General features: G+C 43.9%; 1 protein-coding gene across 1 annotated transcript; it reads right to left on the reverse strand.

Annotated features, from left to right (window-relative positions):
- Positions 1–1,985: 1,985 nt before the first annotated feature.
- On the reverse strand, positions 1,986–12,773 carry OAT (ornithine aminotransferase). The gene is made up of 10 exons (XM_058029553.1): positions 12,660–12,773; positions 9,372–9,598; positions 8,649–8,873; positions 8,427–8,522; positions 7,735–7,862; positions 6,349–6,471; positions 5,557–5,685; positions 4,801–4,914; positions 3,880–4,024; positions 1,986–2,877 (listed from the first exon to the last, which is right to left on the reverse strand). The coding sequence occupies exons 2-10, from the start codon at positions 9,568–9,570 to the stop codon at positions 2,717–2,719; spliced, it is 1,320 nt and encodes a 439-aa protein (XP_057885536.1). The 5' UTR covers positions 9,571–9,598; positions 12,660–12,773; the 3' UTR covers positions 1,986–2,716.
- Positions 12,774–16,227: the final 3,454 nt, after the last annotated feature.

Genomic DNA, 16,227 nt, shown 5'->3' on the forward strand with positions numbered 1-16,227 from the left:
ACCTCCTTCAAGTTAAAATTTGCTCAACACCAGCCTTTGGCTGAGCTACCTCCACTTGAGCAATCAGTGGAACAAGTTCAAACCCCAGAGCACTGATTTCTGGCACTCAGCGGGTAAAGGCACTTTAGTTGTCTACATTTTTTTGGGAATAAAAGCCCTGAAGAAATTTTCTAAGGCTAATTAAGATCCCAGACAACAAAAGCACAGGCAGGTTTTACAAGCACATTAGTTATACAAGCAGCAGAATTTGAGTTTGAGAGGTTCAGGCGGTGTCACTGAGAGCTGGCCAAGTTTAGGATTGCCAGAAGGCACAAAAACCACTTTCCATGATACAGCAAACCCCCAAAGCAGACACATCATTCCAAAAGCTTTCTCATAGCCTATCATTTTATCACTTTGCACAGAAAAAGGAGCTTTGACATTCCCTTTGACCATCCAGCTCCACCTCCTAACTCACAAACTTCTGCCAACAGGGTTTTTATTGTTTGTGAAGGGGAGGTTAGCTGGTGACAGGCTTAGTTCCTTGGAAGAAATGTCCTGTATGTCTTCACTTCTGAAATAATACATGTAATTTTGTACTTGTTCTGGCATTGAACTGTAATAAACCAAACCATCAAAACCTCTGTCTGCTCTAGCTCTGGTTCCAGACACACACCCTGGACCTTGATTACTTAAGAGAGCCAAAGAGCTCTCAGGTTAAAAGAGAAAACTCAATTACCCCATCATTAAATAAGGGCAATTTAGGATGACTTGTCTTAGGAATTCTCATAAGCTTGCAAAATAATTGGACTCATGAAGCAACTAAAAGACAAATTAAGAGCTCAGAGATTCAACAATGGTGTGCTGGAGAAAAAGAAAAAATTCTCAAGTTCTGAAAAGTCTCGGCCTATTAAAACTGCAACCAGAAAGCGTGTTGGGTAAAATCTGAGCTCAAATTGATCATCAGCAGACAGAGAAATATTCTTAGAGAATACAAATTAGTAAAGCATGTCACAGAGCTTTATATGCAATTCTTGTTTATTACACAAATAAAAAAAACAAGGGGGAAGAGCTTCAAAGCTGTTCCTCAAAACAGTTTAAACAAAAAAAAATCCTCCACAATGGTGGGCATGAACTACAGGACAGCACCCAAAGCATGTGAACTTGACTGGCTCTTCCCAGCTTTAGTGAGGGACTGGGGGAGCAGGGAATTGCAGAACAGCAAGTGCTCTGCAAAATGGCACCTCTTAAGGAAAAAACAAAAGAATTTTAACTACAAAAGGGACAAGAACTGAAACAAGAACAACCACAAACTTTAGTACGTGGATGGCTGTTGCACAGAAGGAAAATACAATGCTCTGTGGCCTGAGGGGCACAATGTCAGCATGACACACTCATGGCAGGAATATTGCTGAGAGTGAGGACAGGGAAGCACCAAAACACAGACTGGAACCTTCCACCCTGCAGCCCCTTCTGGCAATTAGGCAAAGAGTGCCTGAGCTGGGGCAGGAACAAATCTGAGCATATCCTTCATCCTTGCCAGCCTTGTGACTCTAAAAAAGTCAACATTTGTGCTGCCAGGCATTTCAGAAGTTTACCTGTTGGGGCTCTGAAAGGTCTCCAGCAAGTGCTGTTTACCCCATGGGCTCTCCCAGGTATTTCCCTCCTTGCCCATAAGCCCAGTGTTCAAAAACATCAAACTTCCTCACCAACACCTCCTTGCATTTTTTTATCTTATTCCTAACATGTTACTTCACCCACAGCTGCCACATCACCCAAGGCAAGGAAGGGAGAATGTTCTGTCACCCCACTGGGTCACTGCCATGAACTATGGAGCCTTCCAAATCCCAAAGCATGTGACTGTATTTAACCCCTATGCTCAGCAAAGGGAACATTTTGCACTGTGTGATTAATTGGGGTTTAGTTCAGCTAAAACCAACTAAGAAAAATTTAAAATTCCAAGTTTCTATGAGGTTTTGTCTGTTTGAAGACTCAGAGTATTTTCATTGCACGTCAACGTATTTTTTTTAATGCAAAATGTGCTTTAATATAAACATCCAGATGATAGAAAGTTTTGTAACAGTAAAAACAGATCTAAATGTTCAGATTTATTTTACAAGACTGCAAAGCCAAACACTGAGGCCAGGCTTAAAAACAGCATCTCTTGTCATACAATCAAAATATTGTACACACAGAACACAGCTCGATGCTTCTCAAGTCCACCAGCATAACACCCAGTTTGTCAAACCTTCAGCATTAGAATTTTTTTTCAAGCTGCACGTGAAAAACAGAAATTCACCCACAATGATAAGTGCTTCCATCTTACAGACATATTGCTGAGAGGCAAAAATTGCCAAATGCCATGTTTTGGAGAGTGATATGAGAGTGCAAGGCAACCTAAAATATATATATATATATATATATCACACTTGAAACTTCGGGCAAGACTTACAACAATTAAGCAGATTTCTATAGGTATCTCCCTCAAATATTCCAACTTAGTTGTTCAGTACATACAGAACTTTATTTCCAAGTGTTTCAAGACTGGAAATTCTTTAAAACCATTCTGTATTTTCTACAGAGCCATTATAATTTAAAGATACAGCTATGTTTTAATAGTCAGGTCCTCTTAGATAAAAGGAATGAGAGATGCTTGCTTCAAGAGCAGGCCTTCATCACACACATGTGAACACACCCCGCTGGGCCAGTCAGCAGCCAGGCTGTAAGGGCCATGTTTTCAGAAGGACAGGATGGTTTTGTGGATGATTTCGATGGACTCTCGGATCTCGTCCTCCTTGATGACGAGGGGCGGGGCCAGGCGGATGATGTCGCCGTGCGTGGGCTTGGCCAGCAGCCCGTTGTCGCGGAGCCGCAGACACACCTTCCAGGCGTCGTAATCTGCAACGGGAGGGAGGGAGAACATCAGCACGACATTGGGGACATTGAGGACGTTCCCAGCACAGCAGAGGAGGTGCCACACCTGCAGCACCTGGTGCTGTGTGCCAGCGGGCAGAGGGGTGATCACAAAGGAGAGGTCACTCTCTGGAATCTGCACAGCGACACTGCTCCAGAGCTGTCCTTTGCCTCAGCACACGCAGTTCTGCTCCTTCACAGCTCACTGCTTGTCTGGCACTCAGACTTCAAAATAAATTTTAAAAGGGGAAGCATGTGAGGAGGAGGTAAGGGGACACGTGGACAGGACTTGAGATAAGGTTATGTTTATGTAACCTGGGTTTCAGCGCATCGTTGTGGAAAATGACACCACTTCCTGCAGCACTGTATCCTTTCATCAAGTACCTTGATATTCAGATTTCTGCTATAATTCAATATTATTCTGATATAATTTCTTCTCCATCATTAAGTTTTTCCTTCTTTGTACCCTCCTGTATTCATTGTATTCTTTTAACTCTTCTGAAAACAACTAATCCCAGCCCATGCTCCCATAATCTGGCAGGAACTGGTGTTCTAGCTGTAGACAGTTTTTTCCCAAAGAGGAGAGATAAAGTCATTTGTTGGGAGGCAGATTCACCATCAGGTTTGAACATTATCAAATCATAAGAGTTCAATTAATTTAAAAACAACTGTTCTTAATTAAAAACCCTATTTTTAACAGCACAGAGTAATTTAAATTAATTTTCAGTGGTAGTACAGTACTATAGCCATGTTCTGAACACAAACATCATGTCTCCATGCCATGCCTCAGCTACAATTTAAGCTTTCTTAATTAAAACCCCTATTTTTAACAGCACACAGTAACTTAAATCAATTTTCAGTGGTAATACAGTACTGTAGCCATGTTCTGAACACAAACATCCTGTCTACATGCCATCCCCTACCTACAATTTAAGTTGAAAAATACTTCCCCATGCTGTGTTTGTGCAGTTGGTTTTATTTCCTCACCTTTGGTTTCCCGAATTACGATTGCATTCAAGAGCCCTTTTCCTCTTACAGCAGTCACAATATTAGATGGAGTCTTCATGAGCTCACTTCTTAGCAGATTACCCATTATTTCTGCATTTTTTGCCAGATTTTCTTCTTCAATTACCTAAAGAGAAGTCAGATCTACAGTCAGCTGAAGGGCAGTGCATTTGTTTTGTTTACCATGGGGCAGGATGGGTAATGACACTGAACCTGCTGATTCACAGAAGCTGTTGCAGCCACAGTGTCCCTGCACAGGCTGCAAGTCCCAGCAGGTTGGTATTGAGCCTTTACTCATTCGTGTCTACAAGAAACAGTAATGTCCTTGAAATTTTATTCTAAATAAACTGCTCTTTGTTTGCTGTTATTTGCAAGTAAACAGCAAACCTCTGAAGGCTCTGAATCTCTCCAAGTCTGAGTCCTGGGTAGTGATGAGGTTTTCTGTGTGACCTGCATCAATGTAGTCAATTAAGCAATTACAAAATAATTGAATTGCACCTTCTGGATGGGACATTGTAGTTTCCATTTGAGATCCATACCTGTTCTCGAGCTCACAGAGCAACAGCTTCTCCTGATGTAGTAAAATAAGCCAATTTCAAAATGTCTTCATGAAATTAATGAAGGTATTTGGTTAAATTTACATAATTGCTTTAAAACTTCCTCTAGATGAATTTTATTTTGACATTTAAGACATTAAGATCATAAGAACACAGGAAGTGGGCCGCATTTCCAATAAAAAATTTAGAATTTGTATTATGATCTACAGATAACCACTACCAATTTTCCATACTTATTTAAAGCTAGATTTCTACTGATAGCATGAAAAATAATACCATTTATTTAAGCAAAGATCATGAGAGCCTTTTTAATTTGGATTCCAGACCTCTAGCCCCCCACACAAACCTCCAGTGCTGCCATTGCCACACGGCAGGCCAATGGATTTCCTCCATATGTGGATCCGTGTTCACCAGGTTTAATGGTCAGCATGACTTCATCATCACACAGCACTGCTGACACCTAAAATGGGAAGGACAGCAAACTCACATACTTACAACAGGAAACTTTAATATATCTAAAGCAAACCTTCCCTCAGAGCTCAGAAAGTTTTCAGCCTATGGTGATAAATTTCATTTACTTTCCCAGCAGATCTGACAATCCCATAATTAATCCCTTAAATGCACTTAGCTATAGTGGTAACATAACTTTCAATCCCAGTGAGGGGAATTTCTCCAAACTGAATATTATTTCAAGAGTTTAAGCTTCAATACTTGGTTTAACAACTCGGAAATCCTGTCAGTTGGCCAACATAGTTCAAGGCATTGTAATTTCCAGCCTAATCAGCAGGAGTTTAAGTCACTCCAAGAGGATAAAATCAGCCATGCAGGCATGCCAGACAAATGAAATAATGCCAGTTGTTCAGCTATAAAGGTAGTATATTTGGTATTCCATTATTTTATTTTGTCTCTCTCAAGCTGGACTGTCTGGTCATAAATCATAGTTAGTCTTGCAAACAACAATTTCCAAGTACAACAAACATCAGATTTGTTCTTCCAACTGGCAGATTTTCAGTGTTGATGACTAAGAAAAAAAAAGATTATTCAACAAATGTTTGGTTAATTTTATGTTACTTTAAATTATTGGTATTTCTTTAGTACTCACAGGGTATAAGCCACCAGAAAGGGCCTTTCCAAGAAGAATTATATCAGGTCTCACATTTTCATGGTCAACAGCCAGCATTTTCCCTGTTCTGGCTAAACCAGTCTGTACTTCATCAGCAATAAACAGAACCTGTAAAGAGAAGAAAAATTCAAACAGAACAGGGAATTACTTTCACTGTCATTCCTAACCCAATCCTAATACAATTTTTTGAGGTATCACAGCAATAATGAAGACAACTTTATTAATAATATGTCAATGTCTTTCTTTGAAAATATGAAAATAATTATGACTAGCACTTACAAATTAGGAATCTGAATTCTACTGGAAAGAGAGACCACTGATTTTTAAATCAGAGATCACTGATAACCATTTTTCTCAGTGTTTCATTCAGTGACCCATTATTGTAACTGATTCTTGGTAGCAGTTATGCACATCAGCAACCAAGGTCTTGGATAGCCATGTTAATTGGAAACTTATATTGTGGAAAAGAAATTAGAAGTTAAGTGAATCTAAAATAAATCCTGTTGAAGAATATTAACTAGAAACTTAAATCAGTGACAATAGTAAGAAATAGTGAATAATGTGCACTGCTAAGAAGTACTTTTTAGTGAGATATTACCAGGAAACACAAGAGGTATACCTGCATTGTTCCACTGAAAGAAGAGGGAATTATTAAATTGCATATAAAGTTGTACACCTTGCATAGAAGGGTGACCTGACAAGTTACACCAGTAAACACAGTGTGTAGTGTTAAGTGTTGAATGTTTAATGCCACAGTGAATTTTCTCTCACATTGTGCTTTGTGCAGAGGTCCCTCACTCCTGTGAGATAGCCTTTGTCAGGAACAATCACACCTGCTTCCCCTTGAATTGGCTCCACCATGAAAGCTGCCACGTTGGGGTCTTGAAGGGCACGCTGCAACATTGGGCACAGGGAGAGGAGAAAAAAAGAAAAAGCTTTTACTCAGCTCAAATACAGAAAATACATGTAACAGAACCTGATTCTAGCCCTGGTGTTCTTCCTGAAAGGATGAAAACAGCATTGCTGTCAGGCAGCTCTCTCTGAGTGCCACTTCAGTTCCAATGCTGTGTCACTGTTGGCAGTGTGAAATCAGCTGCTGTGCTGGCCTGGGAAGTACAAACCTTGCAAACTGCAAACCCAGCTTTAAACTGCAAAGCAGTTTATCAGATCAGTTCATAAATCACCTCAGAAACACCCTCAGTTTCATATTGCCCCATACAATACAAACAATTGCTCAACTCTTCCCTTAAACAAAAAGAATTGAGCCCCTCCAGACAATTTTACCTTAAAGCAAAGTCCACAGGTACATTCTGCACTATCAAGTTCAAAAAGGTTTAGAAGTCCACGAGGCACAAGAGATCTAATGATTCCCAGCATGAATTCAGTACAGCTTCTCTCAGCTTTGCCCCATGAGCAGAGTGAGTCCAGCTCTAATGAAGGCATTAAATACTTGCAGGCCTCTCACCATGGGCAGCCTGCTGCAGGTTCAGAGCTGAACAAGCCTTTCCACACTGCAGCTGTGACCACTGAGAGACCTTTGTGGCCCCTAAGCCAAGTCCAAGGAGAAAAGCTGCTCTGTCCCATAATCCCTCAATCTCCAAAGCCTACCCACTTGTATGGAGCAGCCCCAACAGGTACAGAGGTTTTTACTCACAGAAATTGTCCCTAATCAAGGTCACCCCTCCCCAGGTGCTTGACAGGATTAACCTCAGAAAACACAGGGAAATACTGAGAATCACTGGCATTTCAGGAGCTTGTGGAACAGCAGCCTGGCATGGTTTTAAGGATGTAAAACTGGAAATGAATATTTGCAACTGCAGTGAATTCTAGTGATAGAATCACAGGATGGTTTGGGTGGGAAGGGACCTTAAAGCTCATCCCATCCCACTTCTTGCCATGGGCAGGGACATTTCCACTAGACCAGGTGGCTGGGAAATTAAACAGATCATGGAGTTTTTCTTTCAAATCCTAAAGCCTAACTGAAAATCAAACCCAAAGCAGAATTTACCCACATTTCCTATCCACAGTTACAACAAACACATTCCTTATATATATACACATCTACTTACAGATATCTTAATGTCTGTTTCAAAGTATAAACTGTAAATGTAAATTGTAAAATGATTCCATATAAAAGAACCAAAAATTGTCAAATACCTCAAGAGCTGGCAGATCATTGTATGGGATCAGTTCAAATCCTGGCATGAAGGGCCCAAAGCCATCATAGCTGGATGGGTCAGTAGAACTGGAGATGGCAGACATTGTCCTGCCCCAGAAGTTGCCAGCTGGAAAAAAAGAAAAGGGCAAATTGTTACAAAACTGACCAAGAGCCAGAACACTTTAAAGGACATCACACTTTCCACATTTTAAGAGTTATCTAACAAGATATTAGGATCCCCTTCCTAATGGTTAGCATTTTGTATTGATGGCATAAATACACCCTGTTGCTACATCAAAAACCAAAAGAAAATTATACTCTAAGACCTGACAAATTTACACAATAATTTCCTTAAGTTTTGTTAGTAGTCTGGAAATTTGAAAATAACTCTGATAATGCCAGTTTCTGGAAGACCTGGAAAATACAGGACAAAAGCCCTGGTGGGTGAAGCCAAGAGGACAGTTTAACCCTATTGAGCAATCTGTGAGAGGTGTGGCACCAAGCTGAGGAGTTAACCCACAAAAGAGTTATGCAGGAACAACAACTCAGGAATAAAAAGTACTGCACTTTAAGTGATTAAAAGAGCATGAAGGACTGGATGTTCTTTCTTTCCCTGTGACTTCAGGCTGCCTCCCAGTAACCCAGTGTCCAGATCCTCATGTCCTCAACTCGTAACACACACTGAACATACCTGCAAAAATGATTTTAGCTTTGTATTTTGGAATTCCTTTCACAGTGTAGGCCCATTTCCGAGCCAGTTTGCAGGCAGTTTCTCCAGCTTCCACTCCTAAAACAAAAAGCAGCACCATTATCACTCTTGCACATGAAACAAGCCATCAGTGCAGCACAAAATGTTACACAACCAGTGAATCTCAGAGACAAGAACTAAAATGGAAACAAAGTATTTCTTTACCTGTGTTCATTGGAAGAACTTTGTTGTAATTGAACATTTTGGTGACCATCTCCTCGTATTCCCCAAGGACATCGTTGTAGAATGCTCTGGATGTCAGGGTCAGTTTTTCAGACTGGGATTTCAGAGCATCCACAATCTTTGGGTGACAGTGGCCTTGGTTGACTGCACTGTAAGCACTCAGAAAATCAAAATACTTCCTGCCTTCAACATCCCACACGTAAACACCTGGGAAAACAAACCTGTGGTCAGCACACAAAATAAAAGACGACACAAGACCAAAAAAGGCTCCTCATACATAATTAAAGAGCAAATTTAAATTAAGTGATAATATATGAACAGCCCACAAGGACTTAGATAGGATTCCAATGCACCTTTTCCTGCTCACTTTAACATTAAACCTCTCCTCACAAGGTAACAGAAGAAATTAAGTGTCATTAAAAATTACTTGCTGGGTTATTCTGGAAATTATCAACCCTTTAAAACATTTTAGAGACAGCACAATTTTTTCAGGTGCCCTTATGCATAATAATGCAGCTCTCTAATCAACAATCTGATGATTTTATTTCATCAATGATTTCAGTTCCACCCAAAAAGAACCCAACAAAGATTCTCAGAAATCAGTCAGGTCAAAATCACTCTGGTCAAAATCATTCTGCCATCTTCTCATTCACCTCCACAGACCCACAACACCTTCAACCTCCAGGAAAAACCTAAATAAAATACCTTTTCCTCTTTCCAGAGCAACAGGCAGTGGGTGATAGTTGTGAGCACCATATTTGGCCTCACGTTCAAAGATTAAATCTGAGGAGAGAGGCCTCTGGAGGGTTTTCTTGGGAGCCACTGAGGTAGCAGAGCTCAGGGAGGAATGAAAACCCCGGCAGAGAACAGCGAGGGGCTGGCAGCGGGTGAGCTTGGAAAGCATGATGGGCTTCAGGAATTCTGACAGAGGTCTGGAGGGGAAAAAATAAAAGAGTTAATAATTAGCACTAAGAAGTCTTCAGAAGAAATGTCGGAATGATTGAAGTGGTTTTACTGCCAGGATTACAGGTTCCTCAACTATTTTGCAATTCAGCCAAGAAAGTTTATATGAAGTATAAATTAAGATGGGATTAACATCAAACAAGTCATTTTTTCTGTTCTCTACACTTACAGAAACAGAAACTAAACTGTGTGACTCAGCAAGTCTGTGAAGTAGTTACATCATTTTTCCTGTAAGTGTTCCTTTTTCACTTCCCCTTAAATTCTGATTTACTAATACTAACTACAGGAAGAAAGGTAAGTTCATCAAATTTCTTGTTCTATTGAAATGCCCAATTTCTACTAGATTTTCATCAGACAAATCATGTCACAAACTTCCATGATATTGGCTATCCCTGGAAGTGTCCAAGGCCAGGTTGGATGGGGACAGTGGAAGGTGTCCCTGCCCATGGCACTGAATGAGCTTTAAGGTCCCTTCCAACCCAAACCATTCTGGGATTCTATGATCAGAAAATAGATGTAAAGTAATAACATGTCAGATATTAATGATCATTAGAGCACTCTGTATTTTCCCAGCAATTTCCCCTGAATACATAACCTTGTATTTTCACCATTTAGGGGTAACTCTGTGGGTAGGATTTCATGAGAGGAGAATGCACTTTGATTTCTTCTCTGTGCCTGCTCCTCAGTCACTATAAAGATACTTCCAGAGAAGAGGATGTGAGCTGGCACTTGAAAAGCTGTTTGAGGAAGCTCTTCCCACAGCAGGGAACAGCAGAGAGCCAAGAGTCCCCAAAGCTCAGGATTCTGGTCTCACAGAACATCCCACTGACAAACTGGCAAAAGGTTTAACCCCAGAGCAGGATCACAGATCACAACAAGTGCTCTGCTCATCAAATGCAGCCCCCCTGTGACACAGCAGAGTGAAGAGCTGAGCAGCCTGGACACTGCTGCACCCCCTAACAGCAGCAAAACCTCCCCTAAATACCAACAGCAGGATGCAAGGATTGCTTACTCAAAGGTGCTGTTATTTCGGGCTGCTTGCAGAAGACAGAAGTAGTAAGTGATGGATTTATCCCTAATTTATTTTGGAAAAAAGCCACCCCCTGAATGTGCTGCCTTGAACAGAGAGGCATTTCTTTCAGCAGGTATTACATTTCTGCTCCTCACTTCTAACCAAAGCCAAAAGACTTTTCTCCATCTCCCAAAATCCAAGTGTTGAGGAAGAGTCAGCATTCTCCATTCCAGCAAGAGGAGAATCCTGCACAACTCTGGGCATGTCTCCAGCTGTTAAAGATTAGCCCTTTGTGTTAATACTTTTCAAGATTATTATTCAAGGATTTCACAAACAAAAAAGACAAATACTTCTCTGTGCAAGAAAAAAATTTGATGACTCAAAATTTCAACCTGCTGAACCCCTAAAATGTAATTGGTCTGTGACATCCTGGCCCCTGGCACAGCTCCATGGCAGAGCAGCTAATCCTATCACAAGCTTCCAGATTTTGGAGATTTTCCAGACATTCCTGAAATGAAAGGTACAAAGAAGTTAAACTCTTATCTGCCCTGTATCAGAGGTACCTCTCTGCATGAAGGATCAAAGATCCTCAGTTTGAGGTTCTTGCTTTACTTCTTGCATATTGGAAAATATTCATCAGATTTTTTTTTGAAGGGCTTTTTCCTCCATGAAGGGAACTGCCCTGCACACTGTGCTAGGGAGGCCACAGCACTTTAGCCAAGTGGGGAAGATTACATGGAGAAGAGCTGAGTGAAGCTGAGAATTACAGATTCATCTGGAGTTAAAAGGAGAGGGAAAATTTGGGGTTGAGGATCAGCAGGACAAGGTGAACAGAAATTTCAGGAAAGAGGAGGGGCATAATAAGGAGAAAAACCCAAGCAAACAAAATGAAATAAAATAAAATTAATTACCAAGTGTGAGAAATATGATCATGCAGTGGAGCAGGCAGTGCAGGAATCAGAAACCAGAATTACACCAACTAGAAAAGGTCTTGCATCAGAACAGAAAACCACTCAAAACACAGCTGTAAAACACTCCAACAGCTTTGCTCAGCTATTGAGCAAGATTATCCAGACAGGATCCTGCAGACTGCACAGGTAAATTGAATGGTTGTATGAACCTGACACTGAAAAACACCCCAAGGTAACTGGGGGATGCTGTCAAGCACATGAAAACACTCAGGTTCAGGTTGATAGAGCAGAGAGGAATTGGTGCCATGCTGCAGCCTCTACCAGCTGAGTCAAAGGGGTGAACCCTCTAGGGGACAAGCAGGGGGACATCAGTGTGGACATGCCAAGCTGCCTGTGCAGACCAGCACCACAGCAGGAACAGCTCAGCACCTGGGCTGGCAGACAAGAACTGCAGAGTCACTGAGGCTGGAAAAGACCTCTGAGATCACCGAGTCCACCCTGTGCCCGATGCCCACCTTGTCCCAGCCCTGAGTGCCACATCCAGCCATTCCTTGGACACCTCCAGGGACGGGCACTCCGAACCTCCCTGGGCAGCCCCTGCCAATGTCAAATCACCCTTTCTATGAATAAATTCCTCCTGATGTCCAACCTGAACCTCCTCTGGCACAGCTTGAGCCCATTTCCTCTCATCCTGCCATTGTCACCTGGGAGAAGAGCCCGATCCCTGCCTGGCTACAGTCCCTTTTCAGGGACTTATAGAAACGATAAAGTCCCCTCTGAGCCTTCTTTTCTCCAGCAAACCGAGTTAAAAAAAAAAAAAAAAAAAAAAAAAAAAAAAAAAAAAAAAAAAGGAAAAGCAATAAACCCAGCGGTGAAATACCAGATCCCGCTGGCCACCTCTCCGAAGGCCACGGTCACAGACAGTGCAGAGGCAGGGATGTGGCATCGCGGAGCGGGGCTGGCTCAGGCACTGTCACCTCCCCCGCTCCCCGCGCAGTGACAGCGCTCCCGGGGCCTTGCCGACGGGCCGGCTGCGGCGGGACAGAACCGGGGCACGGTGGCCCGGAGAGAGGCAGAGATGGCCCCCGAGGGCCGGACGGGCCGTACCTGGTGCTGCTGGAGGTGCCGGAGCTGCTGCCGGTGCCGGAGGTGCTGCCGGTGCCGGGGCCCGTGAATAAGAGGCGGATGCGGCCGCGGGCCACTGTCACCGCTCCTCGCCCCGCCCCGCCCGCCTGACGTCACTGAAATCGCGCTCGTCGATTGGCTATCGGAGCTGATTGGCGGCCACCGCCCCCGCGCTGCGGCACCTCCCCTTGGCGCGGGGGCTCCCCATTGGCGGGCGCGCGCGATCCAGCGCCCCGCCCATCCCCGGTCCTCAGGGGCGGTGCCCCCGGCCCTCGCACCGGCGCCCCGGCCCTCTGAGCGAAGGCTTCGTTCCCCCTTCCCTCGCCGCCTTCCCCTATCCTTCATACCGGCCCCCCGGCCCTCTGAGCGAAGGCTTCGTTCCCCCTTCCCTCACCTCCTTCCCCCCTCCCTCACACTGGCATCCCGGCCCTCGGACTGAGGGCTCCGGCGTTCGGACCGGCTGATCCCGTCCCCCCTTCCCTCACCACCTTCCCTCATCCCTCACACCGGCACCCTCGTCCCTCAGGCTGGCGGCTCGTCTCCGCTCTACCGAACAATCTTTGTAGCCACAGAACCCCACACACGGAACCCGTCCACCCCCGCACCCTCCCGCCGCTGTCACCGCTCATCTGCACTTGTGCCCTCGAGGAAGTTACTGTAGAAAAGGGCGAGCACTGACAAAAAATTTAGAGGAATTGGGAAAACATTCCTGGGAATAGGAGGTGTGTGGGCTGGTGGCTGCAGGTTCCCCAGGGATGTGATGACAAGTGCTCTGTGTGTGCTCAACTCTGACCTTTCTCTTCCCAAGATATGAACATGAGCTTTCCCCAATCTTTTAATATATGGCTAATACAAAATAATTCAAAATGACAGCCAGGGATTCACAGAGGTTGCTAAGGAATTGTTCATGGAGCTCCTGTGCCAGGTGGTTTTTCCTACACCAATGTGCTCTCCAGTGTGTCACGGTCCATCCATTGTCCCCATGCCCTGCCCTTCTCCTCACAGAAGGGCATTGATGGAACCCTGAACTTCAGGCTCTGCTGCCTTGGGAGAGAGGGAGGGAACGTGGGGACAGTGAGGTCCAGGAGGGCCCGGTGTGCTCTGAGCCAGGCTTTGAGCTGGGACCAGCAGGTGAGCAGGACAGGCTGCAGCGAACCAGTGCAACCCTGACCTTCCCCCGGGGTAAATTACACCTGGAGAGCGTTTTGTAACCAGAAGATCTGGGCATTTAAGGGGAACTGTGAGGTGTGCTTCATAAATACATTCTGGTTTTATAAAAAAAAAAAAAAATCATAGACTGGTTTGGGTTGGAAAGGACCTTAAAACTCATCCAGTTCCATCTGCTGCCATGGGCAGGGACACCTTCCACTGTCCCAGGCTGCTCCAAGCCCTGTCCAACCTGGCCTTGGACACTTCCAGGGATCCAGGGGCAGCCACAGCTGCTCTGGGCACCTGTGCCAGGGCCTGCCCACCCTCTCAGGGAACAATTCCTTCCCAATATCCCATCTAACCCTGCCCTCTGGCAGTGAGAAGCCATTCCCTGTGTCCTGTCCCTCCATTCCCTTGTCCCAAGAACCTCTCCAGCTCTCTGAGAGCTCCTTTAGGCCCTGGTAGGAGCTCTGTGGTCTCCTTGGATCTTTCTCTTCTCCAGGCTGAACAATTCAAATTCTCTCAACCTTTACTCATAGGTGTTCCATCCTGCTGTGCCCTCCTCTGGGACTGCTCCAGCACTCCAGGTGGGATCTCACAAGAGCAGAGTACAGAAGTAAACAAACAATATTTCACTTTTTATCATATCCACCTCATTAGGAAGAGCAACAAAGAAAAAACCTCCCAGAAAAAAAAAAAAAAAAAAGGCAAACCAAAAACCCCCTTATTCTTAGCAGTGGTAACTTCTTAGTGCCTCTTGCTTTTTGTCCATAAATTGCTCTGACAAATTTATCAATGCTGGAAAACAATTTATTTCTTCCACAAAGAAAACACAATATCCTAGTTGACACACAGAGAATTTGCATAGCTTCCCCTCACTAAAGCAAGCAATTTGAAAATATTCCTGAACCTTGTCATATCTTCTAAGCAAATTGCTCAAACCTTGGATGTCAGGGAGCAGCACTGCTTATGCCTTTGGAGAACAACGCCCTCGGAGGAAATCTTCTCAATGTGCAGTCAGCCTGATGCAGTGAGGGAGGAGAGCAGATGATAAACACACAGAGAGTAAGGCTCAATTTGCTAATACGTTTGTGTCTCCTACTAGCCCAGTTCTGCCAGCAAACAGTGCCCTGCATCTGCTGCCAAAGATGAGTTCATAAAGCACCAAAAGGTTGTGCCTTAGGTGCTAAATTGCAAAATACATTTCAGAGTCATGACTGCTGAATGAATACACAGTAATACTGTGCCCAGTTCTTTAAGTCCAGAGGCAGTTATTGTCTAGGAGCTATTGAAACCCTTTATTTCTAGTTGAAGTTATGACTTTTGGTGAAAAGCCTAACATTTTAAGGCTGAAAGTAAGCAATGACCTCTCTGCTTTGAGTATTACACATTGTCCCAGTTCATTCTGCCTCTCTGCTTTACTCTGGTGAGATCCCACCTGGAGTTCTGCATCCAGCTTTGGGGTCCCCAGCATGGGAAAAACAAGAACCTACTGGAACAAGTCCAGAGGAGGCCACCAAGTTAATCAGAGGGATGGACCAGAGACAATTGGGATTGTTCAGCCTGGAGAAGTTTTGGGGTGACCTGACTGAGGCCTTTCTTCAGGCCCTGAAGGGAGCTGACAAGGAAGATGGAGAGAGACTTTGGACAAGGGCCTGGAGTGGCTTCCTAGTGCCAGAGAGTAGCTCTAGATTGGATATTAGGAAGAAATTCCTCCCTATGAGTGTTGTTAGGCCCTGGCACAGGGTGCCCAGAGCAGCTGTGGCTGCCCTGGATCCCTGGCAGTGCCCAAGGCCAGGTTGGACAGGGCTTGGAGCACCTGGGATGGTGGAAGGTGTCCCTGCCCAGGGCAGGGGAGTTTGGAACTGGGTGATCTTTAATGTCCCTTCCAACTCAAACCATGACTCTACAATCTCTGGTGTGAGGCAAAAAATCACATAATTTTATTTGTTGCCTACTCACGTTTCTTAAATAGCCTTATAGGACATGGTCCAGGATTTGCAATCCATGAGATCAATGGGGTTTTCCCAGGTAAGACATGCTGGTTTAAGGTTGGATTGTTTTTTACTTTGACATTTCATTAGCATGGCATTTCATTAACATAGATCTGTTATCTTGGGTGATGCTAATGATGCCTTCTACCTTTTTAACCACAAAAATAACATGCTGGGAGCTACATCCCTTTCATCTTTCAGAGACTCAAGACTCAACTCAAGAGCTGCCTTTTACCTGTCTTTAAATGCTTTTATTCTTAAGCTCACCTCCAAATTGATTTAGATTTCTCCAACCATGTTCTTTTTTACAATAACCAGAAAAATATAGAAAGAACAAAACTTGTCCAAAGGATTAAGTAGCACCCATCATATAAGGGAAATGCACATCTGGAAATGCAAAGAGTGCA

The sequence above is a fragment of the Melospiza georgiana genome, chromosome 8, assembly GCF_028018845.1.
Source record: "Melospiza georgiana isolate bMelGeo1 chromosome 8, bMelGeo1.pri, whole genome shotgun sequence".
NCBI classification, from domain to species: domain Eukaryota; kingdom Metazoa; phylum Chordata; class Aves; order Passeriformes; family Passerellidae; genus Melospiza; species Melospiza georgiana.